Genomic DNA, 21996 nt, shown 5'->3' on the forward strand with positions numbered 1-21996 from the left:
AAACAGACTGCAGTGGCGCGATATCGCTCACGCGTCGCCACTAGCGCGTGACTAATGGTTGTTTTGAAAATTTTAGCGTTTTGCCGTTTAGTTGCCTCGTGCGTAGATGCGTAAGTTTTAACCCCAACGCTAAACAGTTTAAAAGTTTACCGTTTATCTTTGTATGCACTATAGTTTTCAAATTCAAATATACTTATGTGGACGCCATTTCTAATCAAAGCTTTTTGTTGGAAAATAAAAGCTGATTTGCTGGAAAATACAATGTATATCGGATTAACCAAACGAACTATTATTAAAAAATGTTACCTTAATAAAGTTTCTTATGCAACTAAATAAATATAAAATAAAAATCTTTATATTTTCATGGTAACCTCTTGTTACCATGAAAATATAAAGATAATAAGATAATTGTAATTGTACTCCGACGTAATATCACGTGAGTTTTAGCCGTGTTTCATAATCAATTAATATTGTAATTGTTATAGAACAGGACTATTAACATGTTTCATTGATAAATTATTTTCAGTCTTAGATTTTTTTGTCTTTTATTTGGGTATTATTGCATATTATATTATGTTTATTATATGTATACTGGGTTTGTATCCGTTAATAAAAATTGTTAATATTATTATACTAAAATTATAATTTGCTATTGTTTCAGGAAACAATGACATGATATAACATGACCGTGGGAAACACCCCCTGACGAAATGGAGCGAGCTTACGTCTTTCTAGTGCTTCTGACGGTGGTAAGTGTCTTATTAACTTTATATCACCCAGTCTATTAAGATTTATCTTAATTACTTTAGCTGCTGTGGCATCGTAACACGTGATAGTTTCTTACGTGCTTCCTTCCCAGTTTCTATTATAAAGTAATGTGTGTTGGTTTTGCTTGGATTGCTTGATTATGCACAGTGGTGGAGCTTGACCGTTGATCAAACTATGCTTTAATGAAAAGTGCCGTTCTTCGACGTCGGAAATTTTTTATGGCAAGTTAGAGCCTGCTGTTAGTGCAAAGACCAAATAGTTATTTTTGCTGTCAAGCACAATGCTTTGTTCCGTTCTAAAGTACCCGGTTGCCGAAGTAATTACAGGCAAGTTATGGTTAAGATGCCTCCTATATTGAGGGTGGCCAGGCCCGTTCAAATAGGCTGATAATGATAATGATGACGTAACTAAATTAAATAGATAAATGAGCAATTCCCGAGATGCTTAACATCAAAGTGGAGAGTTTTAGAACACGACTTAAGATCATTGAAATCCACCCACCATCGCTAGAGTACAGCAATTAGTGCGGTACAGATTGCGACTCAAGTTTTCTCTAAACTACCCAACGATATTTTACTAGAAATGTTTTTACAATACTGGACTTAACGAACAGAACATCAAGATCAAAATAGGATAGTATATCTAACTAAAGTGTTAGTTAAATAAGAAGATCACATTGCTCAAAAGAGGATAATAAAAAGATGACCGTGATATGTGTCTGTTTTTTTGATTCCATAGCATTAAATGGATTGTTTTGAACGTGATTTTTCATTGAAAGTTAATTTTCGGATGAAAAAGTATGACGTATATCGGATAAGCCAAACTATCGTATTTTACTGGGATAGTTTCTTATTATGTAGTACTCAAAGTAACTCTTTGGAAATTTGTTTAATATTAGGATACTCGTAGATAACAAAAATCTATACAGAAATTTGACTTTAGTTGACTCCTGTACTGAAGTAAGTACTAAAGTTCTTCTTTAATAAACACTGAATGTCTCTAGTGGCAGATATAAAAGACATTTAACTCAGAATATTGCTTTAATTTTCTTGTCATTATGTTAAGTCAAACCTACGGAAATGATAGATGTTGGAAATTATTATTATAAAATGCGCCTTTGACTTTTTAGAAGCTTTTATCTCAATTAATTATTATTAAGGTGTTTTCAAAATGTATATATATTTTTAAATAACAAAGGTAGTTAAGCAAATATATTTAAATTCTGTAAACACCAGACTTTCGTCATTATAAAATACGAGTAAAAACTGAAAGTTTATCTCGTACTCCTTATGTAAGACAAGCATGGTGTTTTATAGAAGCTGATAATTTGTCAGCAGAACCGTTCAAATACGTATAAGTCGTAATATTCTTATATTTTCTTCGAGTTAATATGAGAACTCCGGTGCCCAAGTTCGCAGATATTTAGCTGTGTGATAACCCTTCACCAAACACCCTTAATAAAGTTTTAACTTTTACAGTGAACAAGTGAGGGTGTGAATCTATAATACCTGTTATTTCTCAAAGCCACCGTAGTCCAAACTCCATAGTTGCCTCCTATGTACGAATCGTAGGAGCTGATAAACTTTTATAAAAAAGAAGGTCTAGTCATTACAGACTCGCTCTAACGTTTTTGGGCAGAATAATAATAGCAATTTGACTTGAGTGCCTTTTAAGGCCAAGCTTGACAAATTCAGACCTTCATTAGTGAACGGGATCTCTGACAATGTTCTATTAGACGTCGAAAGGCAATCCATTTTCTATCAAAACCTTTACCGAACGGAGTCTGATATTAAATAGATCTCAATAATTTGAATGGGTTTGTTTCATTAGTTATCTTGCTAAATTGAGAATTAAATTTCATTTTATGTGATTGTTGTGTTAAATTAATGTTTTAAATGCTCTAAAAAATAATTGAGTTATCTGTATTCGGTTTTTAAGAATGTAATAAAGGAAATCGTTATTTGAATTTGAGTTCCTCAAACAAGTTTAACACATTTAAATAATAATGGGGGCTATAATCGAATGTACAAATAAAAATCGATCAAGCCGTTTATAACATTAAATGTATAGAAACGGTTTCAGTGAAGGCTATTCAAAAGAGGTAAGACTATAATTATTATAACATTGTGTTTAACTTCAAGATAGATGTGACTTTGACCATCATAAGTCATGAAGAACTTTTTTCATTTATAAAAAAAGAGTACGATCTTACATAAAATTAAATATTTTTTTAGAGATATTCTAATCTCATCATTGTGATATGAAATATATTTATATGTGGCCGGACTCATTACAGAGAGGACGTGGTTTGATCCCCGCCCGCTGGACTATTTCCGTAACCACTCCTAACACAACCACTGTCTTTTCCGATAAGTTGGGGGACTTGTTTAACTAAAAAAATAACAAATACTCATGATAAAAATTCTAATTCTAATTCCATGAAGACTCGCTATTGTGTACGGACTATTTATTATTGAGCCCTTGAGATTTTTTTTATGCTTTACAACTTCGCCCTTGACTGCAATCTCACCTGATGGTAAGTGACGATGCAATCTAAGATTAAAAGAGGATTAACTTGTTAAGAGGAGGATGAAAATCCACACCCCTTTCGGTTTCTACGCGACATCGTACCGGAACGCTAAATCGCTTGGCGGTACGTCTTTGTCGGTAGGGTGGTAACTAGCCACGGCCGAAGCCTCCCACCAGCCAGACCTGGACCAATTAAGAAAACCTCAATCGGCCCATCCGGGGATCGAACCCAGGACCTACGTCTTGTAAATCCACCGCGCTCACCACTGCGCCACGGAGGCCATCGAATAAAATGAGTCAATTTCTAATTTCTTGCTTCTTTTGCTAGTTATTATCACAGTTTAGTACGATATGAAAGTACTCCAAATTATTGGCCAATCTTTGTTACAACTCTTACAACCCAGTTCCACATTTGTACACGTGCAGGTTCACATATTCCGCTAGTTCTCAAACATACGGCCCGTTCGAATCACTTCCTTTTTGATTGCGCACGAAAAGAGATCAAAGAGTTTGCATGGAAAAATGAAAATTCCGCGCCAAAAAGATTCAACGGTCTTTGATTGCAGCCAAGTAAAAATATTTTTATTGAGCAAATACTAGTGTTGTACCTGTTACTGAATACTTAAATAATATCGATATTCATAACATTGAGTTTCTAAGTTGTAAATCCCCTATTGAGTACTTAGAAGACAGATCTGAATCTGCAGTAAGCATTTGAAACAGATAATAGTGATAATGATGAGTTTAAATATGTTACAATCGACATTATTATGAATTGTCGTTTGATATTATTATATTGAAGTATATACGAGCATGTCAGTCGCTTGATGTCGTTCAGCCACATATTGGGGGACTGAACAACAATGCGTTTACGCAAAGAAGTATAATAATTATTAACCGACGCCTCGCGGTTTCACCGCCACGGTATAAAATATACACTATGACACTCACAAACAACGTGGATTTCAAATGGTAAAAGACTTTTTTTGTAATCGGTTCAGTAGATTCAGAGATTTCCCCTACAATACCACAAACTACCTTATTATAATATTACTTTAGCTGATAACGTAGAAAAATTGAACTAGAATTCTTGTATCAATCATTATACTTATGCATATTTTGATGCTCTATATTGCAGGTCTATGAGAAAAAAATAATCCGTATTAGAAACTACCTTCACCCATCTGTTTAATAGATTAAAAGTATTTTATCTCAAAGGGGAATGGATATCCCCGGCCCAGGCTTACCCTAACCACCCGGCAGTTTACAAGTTTAGTCCAATGAAGTCTTGATATTACTACTTTAATAATGAAATCATTACTTTAAAAAAAAATTGTTACAACGTTTTACGACGTTACAACGTTGGCCTTACAGCCTGAGTTTGACAATATTTTTGAAGACTTATGGTTGGTAACAGAAAAAAAAATCCAAAAAAAATATACAGTTTCAAATGTTACTTCGCTGGTTTGGTACACCGGCGAAAATTTTGCCCTAGAAAAGTGATAAAAAATGTATTTTTATTCAAGAAACATATTTTTATTAAGCAAATTAATAAACCAGATCCTTAGTTACACATCATACTATCATCTCGATATACTTTTATATGGGGGTGGACCTGGGTTCCCTGGGCCGATGTTGTACGAGCCTGTGGCCATTCCCCTTTAGTACGTTAAAAAATATATTGCGAGTAGTTTACCTAAAAATCGTAATAAATTTTAAATTTGATATAAAACACTTTTCATCCATAAAACAGATGGGCGAAGATTACCTATTATTAGAAGATCTAATATGGATCTTCTTATAATAGGTAACAAATTTTATCGATACTCATATCACATCACCATGAAATAATCTTTTATTGCATGAAGTTTGTGAGTTTATGAAACAAGATTTACGACTGACGTATACACGTTTTCTTTGAAAGCCGTGTTTGAAACTGCTGACACTGACAAAAATTAAGTTCATAAAGCCTATTACTGAGTAATATCCGGCCTGAATACACCGGATATTGCGTATTTAGTATTTGAAGAAAGAATATAGGAATTATTGTATGGGTTTCAATCTTGATAAAATTCTTGCTTTTGAATAGGTACATGATTTATTATTTATATCTGAACTTGGGCAATTTCAGCTTGGATTTTTTTAAACACATTATAAAATACAACAACATGATAAAAAACACATTATAAAAGCATTTTATTAGTTTGAACATGGCATTGTTAATAAAGTAATTTTTATAAATCAGAAATTTAATTTTTTATTTCTTAAGCTGCCTATAGCTGGAAATTACGCGTATGCTGCTAAACAAAGCAGGTGATCAACGAAATTTCATCTACAATCGATGTCATAAGCTGATAATATTGACAGTGGCTGATAATATTGGCTACAAATCTTATAAAGACTATCAAACTCCGCACTATCACGAGACCTTTTAACATTTTCTACCTATAACTTCTTGTTGATCCAATCGTTAGTCTTTGTGACTTCAGATTATAAACAAAACAATTGCTGAAATTGGATAATTTATTTTTAAAATTTCTTTGTTTTAAAAAAAATATCGAAACTATATTGGAAAGTTGGTAGTGTTACATCCAAGTACGTTATTCACTCTAGTCATCATCATTAATATCTGACACTAAGCCCGTCAACCCGCTTTTAATGATATTACGTTAGTTAGTCACTTACAGTTACTGTTTGTTTAATCCAATTACTGTCGAGCTTGCCAAACTTAATCTAGCCAAGCTCTTGCTAAGCAAGGTCTAGTCAAAGACGCGGCCCAGCCGCAACCAAACATACTTTGAGTTGCACCGAGGACTTATTAGTTAAGTTTGTAGCGTATTACGATCATATTATTCACTGTTACAATCTGTTCTATCGTAACTGTATCTTTAGGTTATGTAATATTGTTTGAGCGCCTAGGGCTTTTAAGTAGCAATTTCAACATTTCACATAAAAGTTATCGTACTTTTATAGGCATATCATTTTTTGTTGGTATATAACTGACTTCGAAAAATTCGTTTTTGTATACGAGTCTGTACGTATTATAATAATGATGACTATCAGGATTTAAAAACATATTTTTCGTATCATTTCTTTTCTTCTAATCAAAAAAAATCATCAAAAAAGGAAAAATTACTTTTTTATCTGTTGTAGGGGACAATCTCTAAATCTGCGAAATTGATTTTGAAATTCTTTTTTACCAATATAATGTCACTTATTTGTGAGGGTATATAGGCCATATTTTCCCCATATTCTTACGGAAATTATGAGAGTATAACCGCTAATATTTAATACGTCGAAATTATCAAATAATATAATATGATCTTCGAAGCAATTGCAGATTTCTCGTCGATTAGGAACGAACGTTCCGAAGAAAAATACACTTATCTCTTGATTCCAATTCTCAAACTTGCGCGAGACGTTTTTGGCGAAGTGCCCGCGACGCAAACTTCAAAAATTGCTCAAATCTTGACTGCAAGTTGCAATTGAAGCAGTTTATAACGAGTCGACAAATTATTTTAAAGTTACAGAATTGATTCAAAAAACAATATCTGCAGATATTTTTAATAACAAAGTGATGTAACCCATTTTTTTAAATTTTAAGTTAAACTGTTAAAATGTTAAGTTTTCAAAATTCACCGTCATTTCTAAATTCAGCTTGAATAACATTGAAGTTCAGAGTCAGTTATTCTTTCCACGATAATAGAAAAAGGCTGATAATGGCTTATCAGATTTTCATAATAATATAATCATAGAGCTAATAAACATCTTGATTCCGTCAGCTTTTAAACAAAAATAAATCGCATCATAATCGATCAATCCGTTTAGAAGCTACGAAGCAACAGATAAACACACAGATATATACAGAGAGACACGTATAGAAATATGATATCGAAACCCGTTTATTAAAAAACCATTGCTTAGCAACCACTTACAGGATAATTCAATTATTTGTACACGATGCCACACGATGCTATCAGTTCATACACTACATTTGCAGGTTTAGTAAATATCTCGGCGTACCATTTAAGTGATGAGTTATGAGTTAATACATCGCATCAACGTATTTTCGTTTTCATGATAATCTAACACAGTTCTTTGAACAAAATGACCTTGAACACGTTCTTTGAACAAAATGACATTTTACGTCAAGTTGGCAGTGATTTTTTGTTTTTGCGATCATAGCAGAATCGCCCATGCATTCTGTAAAGTTACAGCGAACTCTCATTTCCATGGCATCTTCGTTGTTAGTAACATTTTTTTTTTGACATTCCTTAGAAAATATAAAGTTAAAATTCTAGTAAAACTTTTTATAGGCGAATATAACGTCAACGAGTATAAAATAGCGGAATCGCACCCCCAGACGCCGCGATTTACATCCAAAGCGTCCACTAAAAGTATATTACACCCAACAACACGTTTCGAATATGAAGGTATATAAACTTCACCTGGGTAATTAATATTTAGACAACCAACCTCGTGTTACAGTCGCCGAGTTACCTCAGCTGAAAAACTGAGCTCAAAACACGGTGTGGTGTTAATTAAAAGTTTTCCACAATTCTGTATCGTATATTTACAAGTGTGGAATGAAAATTAAAATGAATTTTACGACACGTTACATGGAGGTGGGAAAATCGAGTCTTTTTAACAATTTTTCTTTAGGGGAGTATTTCTCATAAATATGCTTTAATTGCACATTTTTGAAGTTTATTCTTTAGGTGTAGAATCCTACTTCCTATTAATATTATAAACGCGAAAGTTTGTATGGATGTTTGGATATATGTTTGTTACTCTTTAACGCCGCTACTACTGAAGCGATTTAGCTGAAATTGGGAATGGAAATAGATTTTACTCTGGATTAACACATAGGCTGGTATTAAGATATATTATGGCCTGGATTAACATATAAACTACTTTTTATCCCGGAAAATCCATGATCCCCGAGGGGTTTGTGAAAAACTAAATTCCACGCATACGAAATCGCGGGCGTCCGCTAGTTTCATATAAATTAAGAAATTCAAATTGGTATTACGGGGGGAAATATACAAACGATGTGTACCTTAGAGGGTGGATAGTGAATATTATCCTCATCATTAACTATTGTTAGGAGCCCAATGCAGAAATCATACGTTCTCGAATAGGTTAGGGAAAGGATTAAACTTTACTACCACCACTTTGCTTTACTGCGGGAGGGCTGTAGACTAATTCACAAAATTATAGCTACTGTATCTAACTACTGTATGACATTTCTCAGTTGATTTAATGTTTATTTTAATAGATTGATAATAAAGACCAAATTAGTGAATAGGCCAGCTGGTCTGTGGTGGTAATGATTGACTATATAAAACGGTAATTTATCAGATGGTGTGGTGGTTGGTCATGACCGGTCTAACGGATTATGGGTGTACCAAGTCCCAAGTTAGAAAGTTGGAAAGAAAAAAATGTCGATAATTCATAGCCAGGACTTGAACCTAGTTTCCCATACAGGCTTACTACTTTGTTTCTTTTAAGTAGGTAACTATTATTATTTTTATAAAGTACAAATATTTATACTCGGGACATTGCTTTTATCAGTATTTGTATTCAAGTAAAGCCAATAATATTAATGGTTATCCAATATTGGTCCGTAAGTAGATCTGAATATTTTATTGCGAGAAGTACATAAAAAGAAACCTCCACAACACGCAGCAATCCTCACACGGTACCCGCATTATATAATTTTCACCACACCCCAAATCGTATCCGACCTAAAGGCAATAACACTTAACGTTATGTTCCGAGTAGATTGCTCCGTCGATATAATATTTACCGCGACCCGGTTATTTATAGCGAGCAAGGGATATTGCCATGTCCAGGCAATCGTCTTTAGCTCATCATATTATGGGCGTTGTAAACGACTTTGGATGGTGTTATGCAATATTCATAAAAAGTACCTAGGATTGGAAATAAGTTTATTAGGGGTTGGATGAATAAACGTATGCCCAGAAAGTTTTAAAATAATTGAATATACTAAATTGCGTACAAAAATGTCTTATGTATTCTAAATATTCTTTCTGGCTATTTCGCTACGAAAAAGTACAACGTACGTTCTTAACTGAAAAGCTATTAAAACGTTTTATATACAAAAAAAAATAACAGATACTAGAGTGTTCAGAATACCTAACATAAAATAAATCAAAAAAACTTATTCATAAAATGTTATCCACAAAGTGTTTAAAACGAAAGCCACATAACGTTAGTTGCTTTTATGTTTTTAATTAATTTTTCACGCAACAATGAACGTCAATTTCGATTACTCTTTTATAAAAAGCGTTTATTTATATAAATTAAATTGATAAACCAAATAGCCTTTTTCAATTTATTGTCAATTATAAAATAAATCGACTATTCAAATATTTTTCAGAGATATTTTATGAAACCATTATAATTATTAATGAAAGCGTTAACTTAAACCACTTATTTTCTGTAGTGAATATATTTTAAATTAAGTTATTTCAGGTATGCTTAATTAAAAAAAAAACTCATTACGTACGTTGGAGAAGGAATATCACATTTATATATAATTTGTACTTATAGTGCCTACCCTAGTTAAAAACCTTGTGCACGTCGCTAAGTTGAAGATCACAGGTCGGCACTTTATAGGACGTGATCCTTGCATGCCCTGTGTTTCACTCTGTTATAGGCAATGGTTTTCCAATTGCCATCAGGTGTTCTACTTGGTTCGTCACTGAATAGTGCCTTTTTTTTCTTTACAAGTTAGCCCTTGGCTACAATCTCACCTGATGGTAAGTGATCATGCAATCTTAAATTGAAGCGGGCTAATTGTTAGGTGGAGGATGTAAATCACACACCCGTTTCGGTTTCAACACGACAGCGGAACGCTTGGCGATACGTCTTTACCAGTAGGGTGGTAACTAGCCACGAACGAAGCCATCAGCCAGACATGGACATATTAACCAAACCTCAATTGGGCCAGCCGGGGATCGCACCCAGAACCTCCGTCTTGTTAATCCACCGCGCATACTGACGGCCGTGTGGCGCAGTGGGTACTGACCCTGCTTTCTGCATCCACGGCCATGGTTTCGATTCCCACAACTGGAAAATATTTGTGTATGAGCATGGGTGTTTTCCAGTGTCTGTGTGTATTTATACATTATATAAGTATTTATATGTAGTATATAATTGTATATTAATATTATAATATCAACTATCTTAGCACCCATAACACAAGCTACTCTGTATGCTTACTTTGGGGCTAGATAGTGATGTGTATTGTTTAAGTATATACTGCGCCATGGACTTCGAAATATTACGCCTTTCCCGACATCAACAAATTTACCGCAAAACCTAAATCGTTCTACATAGATACATTGTAAAGCTCTGCTTGCTTTATTACTGTATTTGTTTTGTTCACAGCGTCATCATTCGAGAACTTTCCCGTTTTAATTGTTTGTGCACTCGAAATAGGCGAGTTCTTGTCGCGTTGTCACATGCTTTTGACGTTGATTTAGTGTCTTGTGCACAATGGAGGCGGCGGCTATTGTGGCGCCCACTGGTACAACTTTAGTCGCTTAGTTATAAATTAGGGGTACAAAAATATTGTGTTGTAACAGCGTGGTCTACCTTCCTTATAATAACCTTCAAAATTGTCTATATAATCAATCCTACTAATATTATAAAGGCGAAAGTTTGTGTGTAAGTGTGAAAGTGTGTAAGTGTGTAAGAATGTTTGTTGATCATTTACGCTGCGGCTACTAAAGCGATTTGAATGAAATTTGAAATGGAAATAGATTTTACTTTTGATTAACAGATAGGCTATTTTTCATCCCGGAAAAATCCATTGTTCCCGCGGGATTTGTGAAAACTGAATTCCACGCGGACGAAGTCGCGGGCGTCCGCTAGTTATTGTATATAGTAAATCACGATAAATATTCCAATATAGGTTTTTTTTCTCAAACAAATTGAGCATCTTAATTTAATTCAAACAAATGAATTATGCTTAAACGTAAGTGCATATCCGACAACTGTGACTCGATTCACGTGAAATTCGCACCTTTTTTTCGTGAAACCATGCGGAATCCATGCATTCTTTTAAAAATAGCCCATCATTATAATCATGAATCCAATCAAATAACAGGGAAACCTTAAGAAACAGCCGTAAAATCAAAACAATCGAAATAATTATATATCCATAAGTATATTTACTGCTACTTTTGCGATCCTATCACACTAATATTTTAGAGGCGAAAGTTTATGTATCCTCTTTTACGCTGAGGGTACTGAAGCGATTTGGTTGAAATTTGGAATGGAAATAGATTTTACTCTGGATCAACACATAGGATACTTTTCGGGATCAGTCAAAAACTGAATGCTACACAAGATAAAACGAAATCCACCGGATTCGAATCGCAGTATCCGTATAATTATGCAGTTAATTTTAATTTGCTGCTGCCGCAGCTAATAAAAAAGAGCTAGATAAAATATAGCGTTCCTAATACCTACAGCTAAAAGTCGTAGCTTACATTGAAGAATTGCAATATTTAATCAGTGCTCTCAGCGCAGATTAGTCTGAAAGTTTTCAGGTTTTTTTTTCACTTCCTGGATCAATTAATTCCAGCTCGTCTTAGCCTCGCAACTTCAGTGATTCGCAAACTTTGTAGCATCATTTGTAGGTACGGGAAAATCTATCCTAGAGAGAAAATTCTAGGAAAATCTATCGACAAGGTCTTGTAAAATGTGCATTTTTGTTGCAAAATCGCTGTAAAAATTGTGTCGAACAATATAGACATTTTTATGTTATTTGTAACTAGCGGACGCCTGCGACTTCATCCGCATTGAATTCAGTTTTTTACAAATCCCTCGGAAACCATGGATTTTCCCGGATAAAAAGAAGCCTATATGTTAATCCAGGCTATAATATATCTCATCAAATTTAAGCTAATTCGGTTCAGTAGTCAAGGCGTGAAAGAGAAACCAACATTCCTATCATTAAAATCATCAGTTTTCGGAAATCTTGGGAAACCATGGATTTTATCGGGATAAAAAATAGCCTATGTGTTAATCCAGAGTAAAATCTATTTCTATTCCAAATTTCAGCCAAATCGCTTCCGTAGTAGCGGCGATTAAGAGTTCCAAACATCCAAATATCCAAACACACATCCAAACATCCATACAAACTTTCGCGTTTATAATATTATATATAGATGGATATGAAAAGGTATATACAGGGTTTAATTTTTTTTAATGCCAGTTGACTTACCTAATAAACTTCACGTAATGCTTTTATACCTAGTTTGGTTAACTTGTGTGTAGTTTTATCTGAACAGCCTAACTATATAATTTAGATAAACCGTACTTGTACGTCTGTGGTGTTTTGTTTTTAATTTTAAATGTACAGTTTTTCTTATGATATTGATTGAAACTTTGCTTAGATAAAACTGTACAGTTAAAATTACGCAGTTAAAACCGAATCTGTAGCGCGAGTTACCCGTGCTACGAACGTGCAGTTATACTCGTAGCTGAACAGTACAATCGTTCAGTTCAATCGTACGTATGTAGTACATCCCTCAGTTTTAACTGTACAGTATTTATACTGAAAATTTTGATTAAAACTGAATGTCTGTAATGCGGGTTGAAGTAAAAATGTTTTAAATTATTAATTTATTTTTGTCTTGTAAGCTGTGGTATGTTCTATGTAGACCCCGTTTCTGTAGAAATTTCGTAATAAAAAGTAAGTGATAGTTTAGTCTATATTACTCCAAATTAAGTGTATTTTATCCAGACCCCTCGAACGTCATCCGGATGCGGGTTTCATCAAGTCACGTGGGTATCTTCTTCAGCCTTAGGGCCCGTCCAGGCGATAATTCTGTGCAATACCTTCGGTGACGCCGCTGGGGTCTCATCAAGAAGCCTACTGCGTATTTTTTTTATTTAATTAAAAAAAACACCCAGTTAAGGGATCTTGTACAAATGTATTACGTTTCATTAATAAACAATTACCTTTAAACAAATTCACAGAATTATTAACAGACCACGTAAACAGCGAATGTGGTTTGAGTACGGTACGGGAACGATTTTCGGCGATGCTCTGTTTATATAACGAAACGCTGAATACGGGACATTTTGGAACTTACTGCTATTGTTTGAACTGTTACTTTTTTAATTTTTATGACTGAGTATTAGTGCATTGCATCGTATATTATATTAGGATAAGAACTTTAGTAAACAACTAGCTGGTGTCGCGCGGTTTTACCCGCATGGTTACCGTTCCCGTAGGAATACGGGGATATAATATAGCCTATAGCCTTTCTCGATAAATGGGCTATCTAACGCGCGCATTCAATTAAACAAACAAACAAACTCTTCAGCTTTATAATATTAGTATAGAAAATGGGCTATCTAACACTGAAAGAATTTTTCAAATCGGTCCAGTAGTTCCTGAGATTAGCGTGTTCAATCAAACAAACAAACAAACAAACAAACAAACTCTTCAGCTTTATAATATTAGTATAGATAAGTGCAATTAAAGAAAGAAGGAGAATGTGGATTCGATGCTTTGTCTAAGTATGCACTGGGATTTTTTCTAAATTTGTAGACAGAATTTTATTTAGTCTTCATAAATGTTGAAATAGACTTTATTGGAAGATTTGGACACTCAATATTACTTTTAATTGAGTATGAGATAAAATATTCTGTAATGACGTAAAGATACAACAAAGATTAACCTAAAGAACCTAAAAAAAACGTGGTTCGTTTGTTTTTTTACTCAAAATATTTAAAATTATGAGTATGTGACATTCATGGCAAGACTAGCGTAATATGGTAGGGAGTGTTTTCCGGTAGGGTCATGAATAAATAGTTTGTCCCTGGGCCCAATGACTGTATATCATCACTAGCGGACGCCTGCGACTTCGTCCGCGTGAAATTCAGTTCTCCACAAATACCTCGGGAATCATGGATTTTTTCGTGATAAAAGTAGCCTAAGTGTGACTCCTGACTGTAATCTATCTATACTTCAAATTTCAGGTGATTCGGTTTAGTAGCCGAGGCGTGAAAGAGTAACAACCATTCATACCGTCAAAATCATCAGGTTTTCGCAAATCTCGGGAATCCATGGATTTTTTCAGAATTAAAATTTAGTAAGTGTTAATACAAAGTAAAATTTTTGATTCCAAATTTAAGCCAAGTCGCTTCAGTAATAGCGGCGTTAAAAAGTTACAAATATTCAAACAAACATACATTAATACAAACTTTTGCGTTTAAATATTAGTAGGATTATCTGTTTTAACGCCCCATTATAGGGCTATGAATCCCTCCTTATAATGGGAGTATATAAGTAAATATAAACATTGAATTATTGACATATTTTTTGTTGGTAATCCATCTGTGTTCATGATGTCAACAGGGTGGATTTTATCTTTAATATGCTTAAAACAGTAAAATGTTTCAAATATCATAACACTGTACGAATATAAAAGCTTTCTGGTGTTTTTTCCAAGGAGTGTAGATGTTTTTTCCACATTTGTCTATATAGAGATTGATTATGAAATGATATAAACAATTTGTCATAAATGATTTATGTTTTTGTAGACAAAGAAAAACGTATGTGGAATAAGGCATGGGAAATATATTTATGTCTTCATGGTATTTGTTATTTTTTTTTAAATTTATTTGAAATATGAAAGAAATAAAGCTTGTTCGTGAAGTATGCTTAAAATTAATAAGCAGTAATATTAATGCAAATAATAATATTAATGCAAAGAGTTCGTCGTTATTAGGAGTAGTTTCACATTTTTAAAACGGAAAATGGAAAGAGATTTTTACCTTTAGTATTATATGAACCGAAGACACTGCTTTGATTGTCAACCAATATGACTCAGGCAAAGTCGCAGGATGTTTGGATGTATGTTTAGATGTTTGAATGTTTGTTACTCAATAACGCCGCTACTACTGAAGCGATTTAGTTGAAATTTGGAATAGAAATAGATTTTACTATGGATTAACACATAGGCTACTTTTTATTCCGACAAAATCCATGGTTTCCCGAGATTTGCGAAAACTGGTGATTTTGATGATATGAATGTCTGTTACTCTTTCACGCCTCAACTACTGAACCGAATTAGCTGAAATTTGGTATTAAGATATATTATAGCCTGGATTAACACATAGACTACTTTTATCTCGGAAAAATCCATGGTTCCCGATTGATTAGTGAAAAACTAAATTCCACGCGAAGTCGGGGGCGTCCGCTAGTAATACATATAATTAAAAGTAGTTTAAGTCTTAAAACACGTACCAAGTAATGAAGTTCGAAAAAAACATAAAACGTATAATTTCCTTTGTGGTCCACTTAAAGTTTCTGCGCCTGCAAAACTTAAAAACTTGACAAGTCGCCGCTTTCAGGGCTCTTATTTGGGTAAAACTAGCCTTTTTAGTTAACGCTGCAAACTTATTTTACAAGTTTTTATTATGAACAAAGAGCCTTTCATGTTTTAAAAGAAATTGCCGGGATTTCTTTTAGCTTCTGTGCCTTCTAATGATTAAAAATTTGTGTTTGTGTTCAAAATTTACATGTTACTTTTGTTTAATTTATACATAATATCGGCTTCGCTTAACGCGAACAGATAGACAGACAAATAAACCGATTTGAGGACTTTGTTTTAAAATTATTACTTGCAGATACCCGCGACTTCGTCTGCCCATAGACCTCTTTAATCCGGCCCTGTCGAAAAATTTAAGCGGAAGTCTACTAAGTATAAAATACCTCCCTGCTAAATTTCTTCTTTCTACATTTTCGAGATTTTGTGTTGAGTGACCTCGCTTTTATATATTCAGATTATTATCAATCTGTTTTAACTTTTGAAACGTCAAGTTTGACTATTTGTATTGCCTCTAAGTTCGGAAGGCAAGTTCTGCTGAGAAGAGTCGGAGAAACTCAACAGTTGCTCTTTTGAAAACATCATACAATCATTTTAAGTTAACATTTTTAAAATTTCTTTTAGGTTTACTTCTTGTGTGTGAAGTAAAAGCTAATCCAATGGCATCCAAGCATCTTTATTACATAAGCTAGTTACATGGACTACTCCCAAATAAGGATCGCAGAATTAATTAAAAAAACCGTTTTTCAGTACACATTTCTGCACTAAAATGTACCGCATGTATATAGAGTCTTAAGATATAATACGTATATTATGTCCTAGATGCAGAATCCCAAACAATATTAGGTATGTAACAGATACAGAATAATTTTCATGACCTGGAATTTCTAATGTAATATTTTTAAGTACTAAAGGAACTTTTCCAATGTCTGCTATAATGCATAAAAATAAAAATAGTAATAATAAAAAGATCAAATGAATGTAGTCCATTGAAAAGTTTGTGGAGTCGCCAACCTTATCCCAGGGCCACCATCTTTAAAATAGGGGTTGAAATGGTTTTTACGATATATCTCATATACTACTTTTTATTGTAAATTTAATTCTCTACAACTTTGGTTTAGTAACTTTTTGTCGTAGAACCTAAATGAAAAAGCGCCCCGAAGTCTACAATTATTCTGTAGTCACGTTATCAACCCATATTCGGCTCACTGCTGAGCTCGAGTCTCCTCTCAGAATGAGAGGGGTAAGGCCAATAAACCACCACGCTAGCCCAATGCGGATTGGCAGATTTCACACACGCTTAAGATAATTCTCTGGTATGCAGGTTTCCTCACGATGTTTTCCTTCACCGATTGAGACATGTGATATTTAATTTCTTAAAATGCACACAAATGAAAAATTGGAGGTGCATGCCCCGGACCGGATTCGAACCCACACCCTCCGAAATCGGAGGCAGAGGTCATATCCACTGGGCTATCACGGCTCTGTAGTCATAACTGTACATATATTATAAGTGTGCAATAATAATTTGTCATAAGATATATTTTATTTTTATGAATATGAATATGACCCAATGTAATAAATGTAAATGGAAAACGCAGGGCGTACAAGAAACGAGTACTTTACAGTGCTGTCCTGTGTCCATCAGTCCTATCCTAAGGCATAAGTATAAGCCTCAATTGTCTGTAATTACACCGGCCACCATCACTTTTAGACCATAATACAGGTTGCAAATGCAACAATAGCTTAATAGACCGGTTAGAGCGGTCAGACTCACCATCGAGTGGTGGTGGTTCGAGCCCCGCCCCGTTGGTCTATTGTCGTACCCACTCCTAGCACAGTCTTTCCCGACTAGTTGGAGGAAGAATGGGAATGTTGGTCATATTAAAAAAAATGATTCTTGGCTCATTTTAAAGACGGCAAGACAGTCAGTGTTTGCCTGAACGAGCTTAGCAACAAAAAGCTTTACTACCAGAACACTAACTACATCATACTAACAAATAAAGAAAATATTAAATTATCGGCGACTCACAAAAAGCATACTTATCCCAATATAGAAATACTAGCTGACGCCGCGCGATTTCATTCGCGTGGTTCCCGTTCCCGTAAGAATACGGGGATAATATATAGCCTATAGCCTTCCTCGATAAATGGGCTATCTAACACTGAAAGAGTTTTTAAAATCAGACTGGTAGTTCCTGAGATTAGCGCGTTCAATCAAACAAACAAACAAACTCTTCAGCTTTATAATATTAGTATAGAAAGAATAGATGGAGGCTTCGACCATGGCTAGTTACCACCCTACCGACAAAGACGTACCGCCAAGCGATTTAGCGTTGTGGTGTAGAAACCGAAAGGAGTGTGGATTTTCATCCTCCTCCTAACAAGTTAGCCCGCTTCCATCTTAGACTGTATCATCACTTATCATCAGGTGAGATTGTAGTCAAGGGCTAACTTGTAAAGAATAAAAAAAAAAAATAAAAAAAAGATTAGGACACGGGTTTGCAAACAATCCACATTGTTCCTAACGAAAATAAATAAAATATTATTAAACAATCATAACAAGCAATGTGAAAATTATTTTCGTTATTTTAATTAAAACCCAAATCGTAAAGAGTAGCAGCAGCAAAATTAACCGCGAGTTCAAAATTTAACTCGCCGCTTCTCATAGAAAAGCAAAGAGAGTGGAAATATGGGTTTACGAATAGTTCAGCGTATAAATATAATTATTTTGCGGAAGAAAATGCTGCGCTGGTATTTCCCAGTGCCGTCCACATATGCAGTAAGAAATTTGCGGGCAAATGTTAATGTAGCTTTGTTTATGCATTACTTTATGCCTTATGTAACGGGAGTGTAATTTATAAAATGAGAAAACTGTGTAAGGGTGATTTCAGACTAGCGTATTTTTTGCGCGTATACGGTTTTTTTCAGCGTACAAACTTACACTCGCGTACACAGGCATATTTAGGCGTGTTTGCTTGAACCGGTGGTGTCGTGTCAGTATTCTGGGAGGTGTCTCTCGCGCTTATACGAGCATAGAAGTGCGTCAACACTCGTACGAGTTGAGCGTTGGCCAAAAAGCGCACCGATACGCGGCTACATGCGCTTCCAAAAACGAGCTCATACTCATTTAAAACGCTAGTCTGAAATCTGTATACAGCGTCCTCTTGACTTAGTTTACAAATAATTTTGAAACGTTCAGTTTGACTATTCATAGATATTCTACCATCAGTTTAGAAGGCAGGTTCTTCTGAGAAGAGGCGGTAATGAACTGAAAAGTTTAAATAATCTCTACACAATAAATTCATCAATTGTGTATAATACCTTAGTTGTTCTAGTAATTACTCGATTGCCGATGGAACAAATTGTTTTGAACAATATTGTTTTCTCGGTGGTCCAGTGGTTAATCTATATGGCTAATGATCATAAGGTTGTAGGTTCGATTCCTGTTGTTTAACAGATATTGAGCTTTACTTTTTTAGAGATCATATCGATTGTACAGCTCGGTCTGCGACATATAGTTCTGTCGCAAATAAATTTTTGTGCTTGATGATATTAATCTCTTAAAAACAAAAACCTACCCTCCTTCTAGTCATATAGGTAGAACCTCAAATTCTAAAACCGTTTATGATAAATATTTAAATTTAAAATGTTAATAAAAGATCTCCTTAGCTAAAGTACTCCAGCTTCCGAACCGCATTATTACGTACACGTCGTGTCGGGTATTACACGCGCCTCGCACTGCATTCATCACAGGATTACAGCTGTAATACCTACGTGTAATACCTGTAATACGTGTAATACCTGTAATCAACCGCAACTGGTTACACCCGGATGTGTCTGGATATATCCCGCCGCTAATGAGGATCGTAATTATGAAACCGTCGAATGAATAGACGTTGATATTGTAAACGACTGGAAGAGACACCAAACAGTATTATTTTTATTGGTAGTAGTAGTAGATGATAGCAAGAATAGATTGCTACATATTCATTTTCCGCTTTCAGCGGTGGGACTCTAGACATTTTTTATTAATTCGGCATGCCGAAAAACATTTTTTTTGTTGTTTTGGGATAATTTATTACAAAATAATAATGATTTGAGACCGGAAACACATGTATGCGTCATTTTGCAACTAGCGGGCGCCCGCGACTCCGATTGCATGAATTTCTGTCATGGAATTTTCCGGGATAAAAAGTAGCTTTTCTGCTGCATCATTTATCACTGCACCAAAATTAGGTTTAGTTAGTTTAGTTTAGCATATACAGGCAGACTTATTTTCATTTTACCGACAGACTGCAAATATAATATTAGTGTGGACAATGTAACACTTAGACTACTCTCAAGTCAGTCGGATTTTTGAAATTGTCACTTTATCGCCTTATCTGACACACTGGTTAAGTATTTCTGAAGTTGTCATAAACATTGTTGTCATAAATATAACGTCCAATATTGAGGGTTCATACTTTTTGGAGGTACTCAACAGCATGAAAGGTTCATGCTTCGGATTAATTCTCTCTTCGAATCCTCTCTATTAAATATAATAACAAAATACCCAAGTACGAAATAGTTCTCAGTAATTACATAGGGTCCCTTGTATTATACACCACATCTAGAATCTGTAGTTCTTTATTCCAGTGACAATGTAAAACGTGGGGAGGCTTATGAAAATATTATTTATATTGAAAATGAGGTTAACTCTGTATTTTGCTCGGTAAATGAGTTACGCGAATGAAAACAAGATTGTTTTACGTTCAATTGTTTAATTATGTTGTGTTTTAAAATAACATATCAGACTCATTTAGTGGACAATGACGAAAACTACATTTGGAGTGTTTATATTTGAATAAATCCTAATAAACTCAATTAAATCTGATATAGACTTTTTTTCACTTAGTAATGTAGCATATGATACCCAAGCCATTATACTGCTATAGCTTGGCAACTTCGTTCGTAACACACCCGATGCTCCGTGAGTGCCGGGGGGCGTGTAGCGATGAATAAAAATCCACGACTGATGCATCTCACTTCCCCGCACGATTTGACACCCACGCAGTCTTTCCCCCCGTCGCCCGCATATCATGGCAGTGTCATCAACTTGCCAAACTATAAAATAAACCCTTTATCTTGGCTTCATCATGGTCGGTTATAAAAAGGTTATTATCACGCTAATATTATAAAGGCGAAACTTTGTGTGTAAGTGTGTAAGCGTGTAAGTATGTTTGTTCCTCTTTTACGCTGCGGCTACTGAAGCGATTTGGCTGAAATTTGGAATGTAAATAGATTTTACTGTGGATTAACACATAGGCTGCCTTTGATCCCAGAAAAATCCATAGTTCCTGCGGGATTTGTTAAAAAACTGAATTCCACGCGGATGAAGTCGCGGGTGTCCGCTAGTCAAAAAAAATCTTAGTTATGAAATAATGGAGATATTCACTACAGTAACGTGGTGAAAACTCCATATTTTTCTTTTCAGGAAAAGGGAAGCCTTTGCCATACAGTGGGCTATACATAATAGTGGGATGATCCTTTGATCCCGGAAAAATCCATAGTTCCTGCGGGATTTGTGAAAAACTGAATTCCACGCGGATGAAGTCGCGGGTGTCCGCTAGTCAAAAAAAATCTTAGTTATGAAGTAATGGAGATATTCACTACAGTAACGTGGTGAAAACTCCATATTTTTCTTTTCAGGAAAGGGGAAGCCTTTGCCCTACAGTGGGCTATACATGATAGTGGGATGACGATAGTGAATTATTAAATTAACGACACATATTAATTCATACACAAAATCCGTCCGGTGAGCGGAAGTAACTCGTCAATTAATTATCAACTTATTGTTTTCCGGTTCAATGAAGTGAATACTTGTATGTTTTAAATCCATAAAATGAGGTGTTTATTAATTATGAAGACTACCCGGATTATCACAAGAAATAAAATATATATTTTTTTAAACGTTCTCATTTCCCACATTTTTTAATTTCAATCCACAATCGAATTACCCAGAAACCTGCATACAATTATAATATTTTAAAGCATTAAACTTGTATTTAAGTAGGAAGAATCGTGGTAGGTTTTACGTGACTGTGTTATTCCTGATTTCAAACAAATCAATGACACGATATTGCTCTTCTATCTGACGACAACTAACAATTTAAAATAAATATCAGTTCTTAATCAATAAACGATTTAAATAATATACGAGTACGCAGTGGCACTTCATAGATGCAAAAAATGCATTGCCTACCTTACTGGACTCATTACGAACCTTGATTGATGATTTTCTATTTTATACAACTTGTACATATAGTGCATACTGCATACT

The 21996-nt window shown here is 34.6% G+C and overlaps 2 protein-coding genes across 2 annotated transcripts in view; one reads left to right on the top strand and one right to left on the bottom strand.

The window, feature by feature from the left end:
- Nucleotides 1–21996, bottom strand: part of LOC112047351 (probable 39S ribosomal protein L24, mitochondrial) — a 503102-nt gene that overhangs the window by 320973 nt on the left and 160133 nt on the right. The gene's annotated exons all lie outside the window — the stretch shown is intronic.
- Nucleotides 1–21996, top strand: part of LOC112055612 (protein madd-4) — a 352294-nt gene that overhangs the window by 223520 nt on the left and 106778 nt on the right. Inside the window, exon 3 of the mRNA XM_052886188.1 lies at nt 662–749. Within this exon, the coding sequence (XP_052742148.1) occupies nt 711–749 (39 nt within the window). The 5' untranslated portion in view covers nt 662–710. The remainder of the gene's footprint in view (nt 1–661; nt 750–21996) is intronic.

This window comes from Bicyclus anynana, chromosome 2 (genome assembly GCF_947172395.1).
Source record: "Bicyclus anynana chromosome 2, ilBicAnyn1.1, whole genome shotgun sequence".
Lineage (NCBI taxonomy): Eukaryota > Metazoa > Arthropoda > Insecta > Lepidoptera > Nymphalidae > Bicyclus > Bicyclus anynana.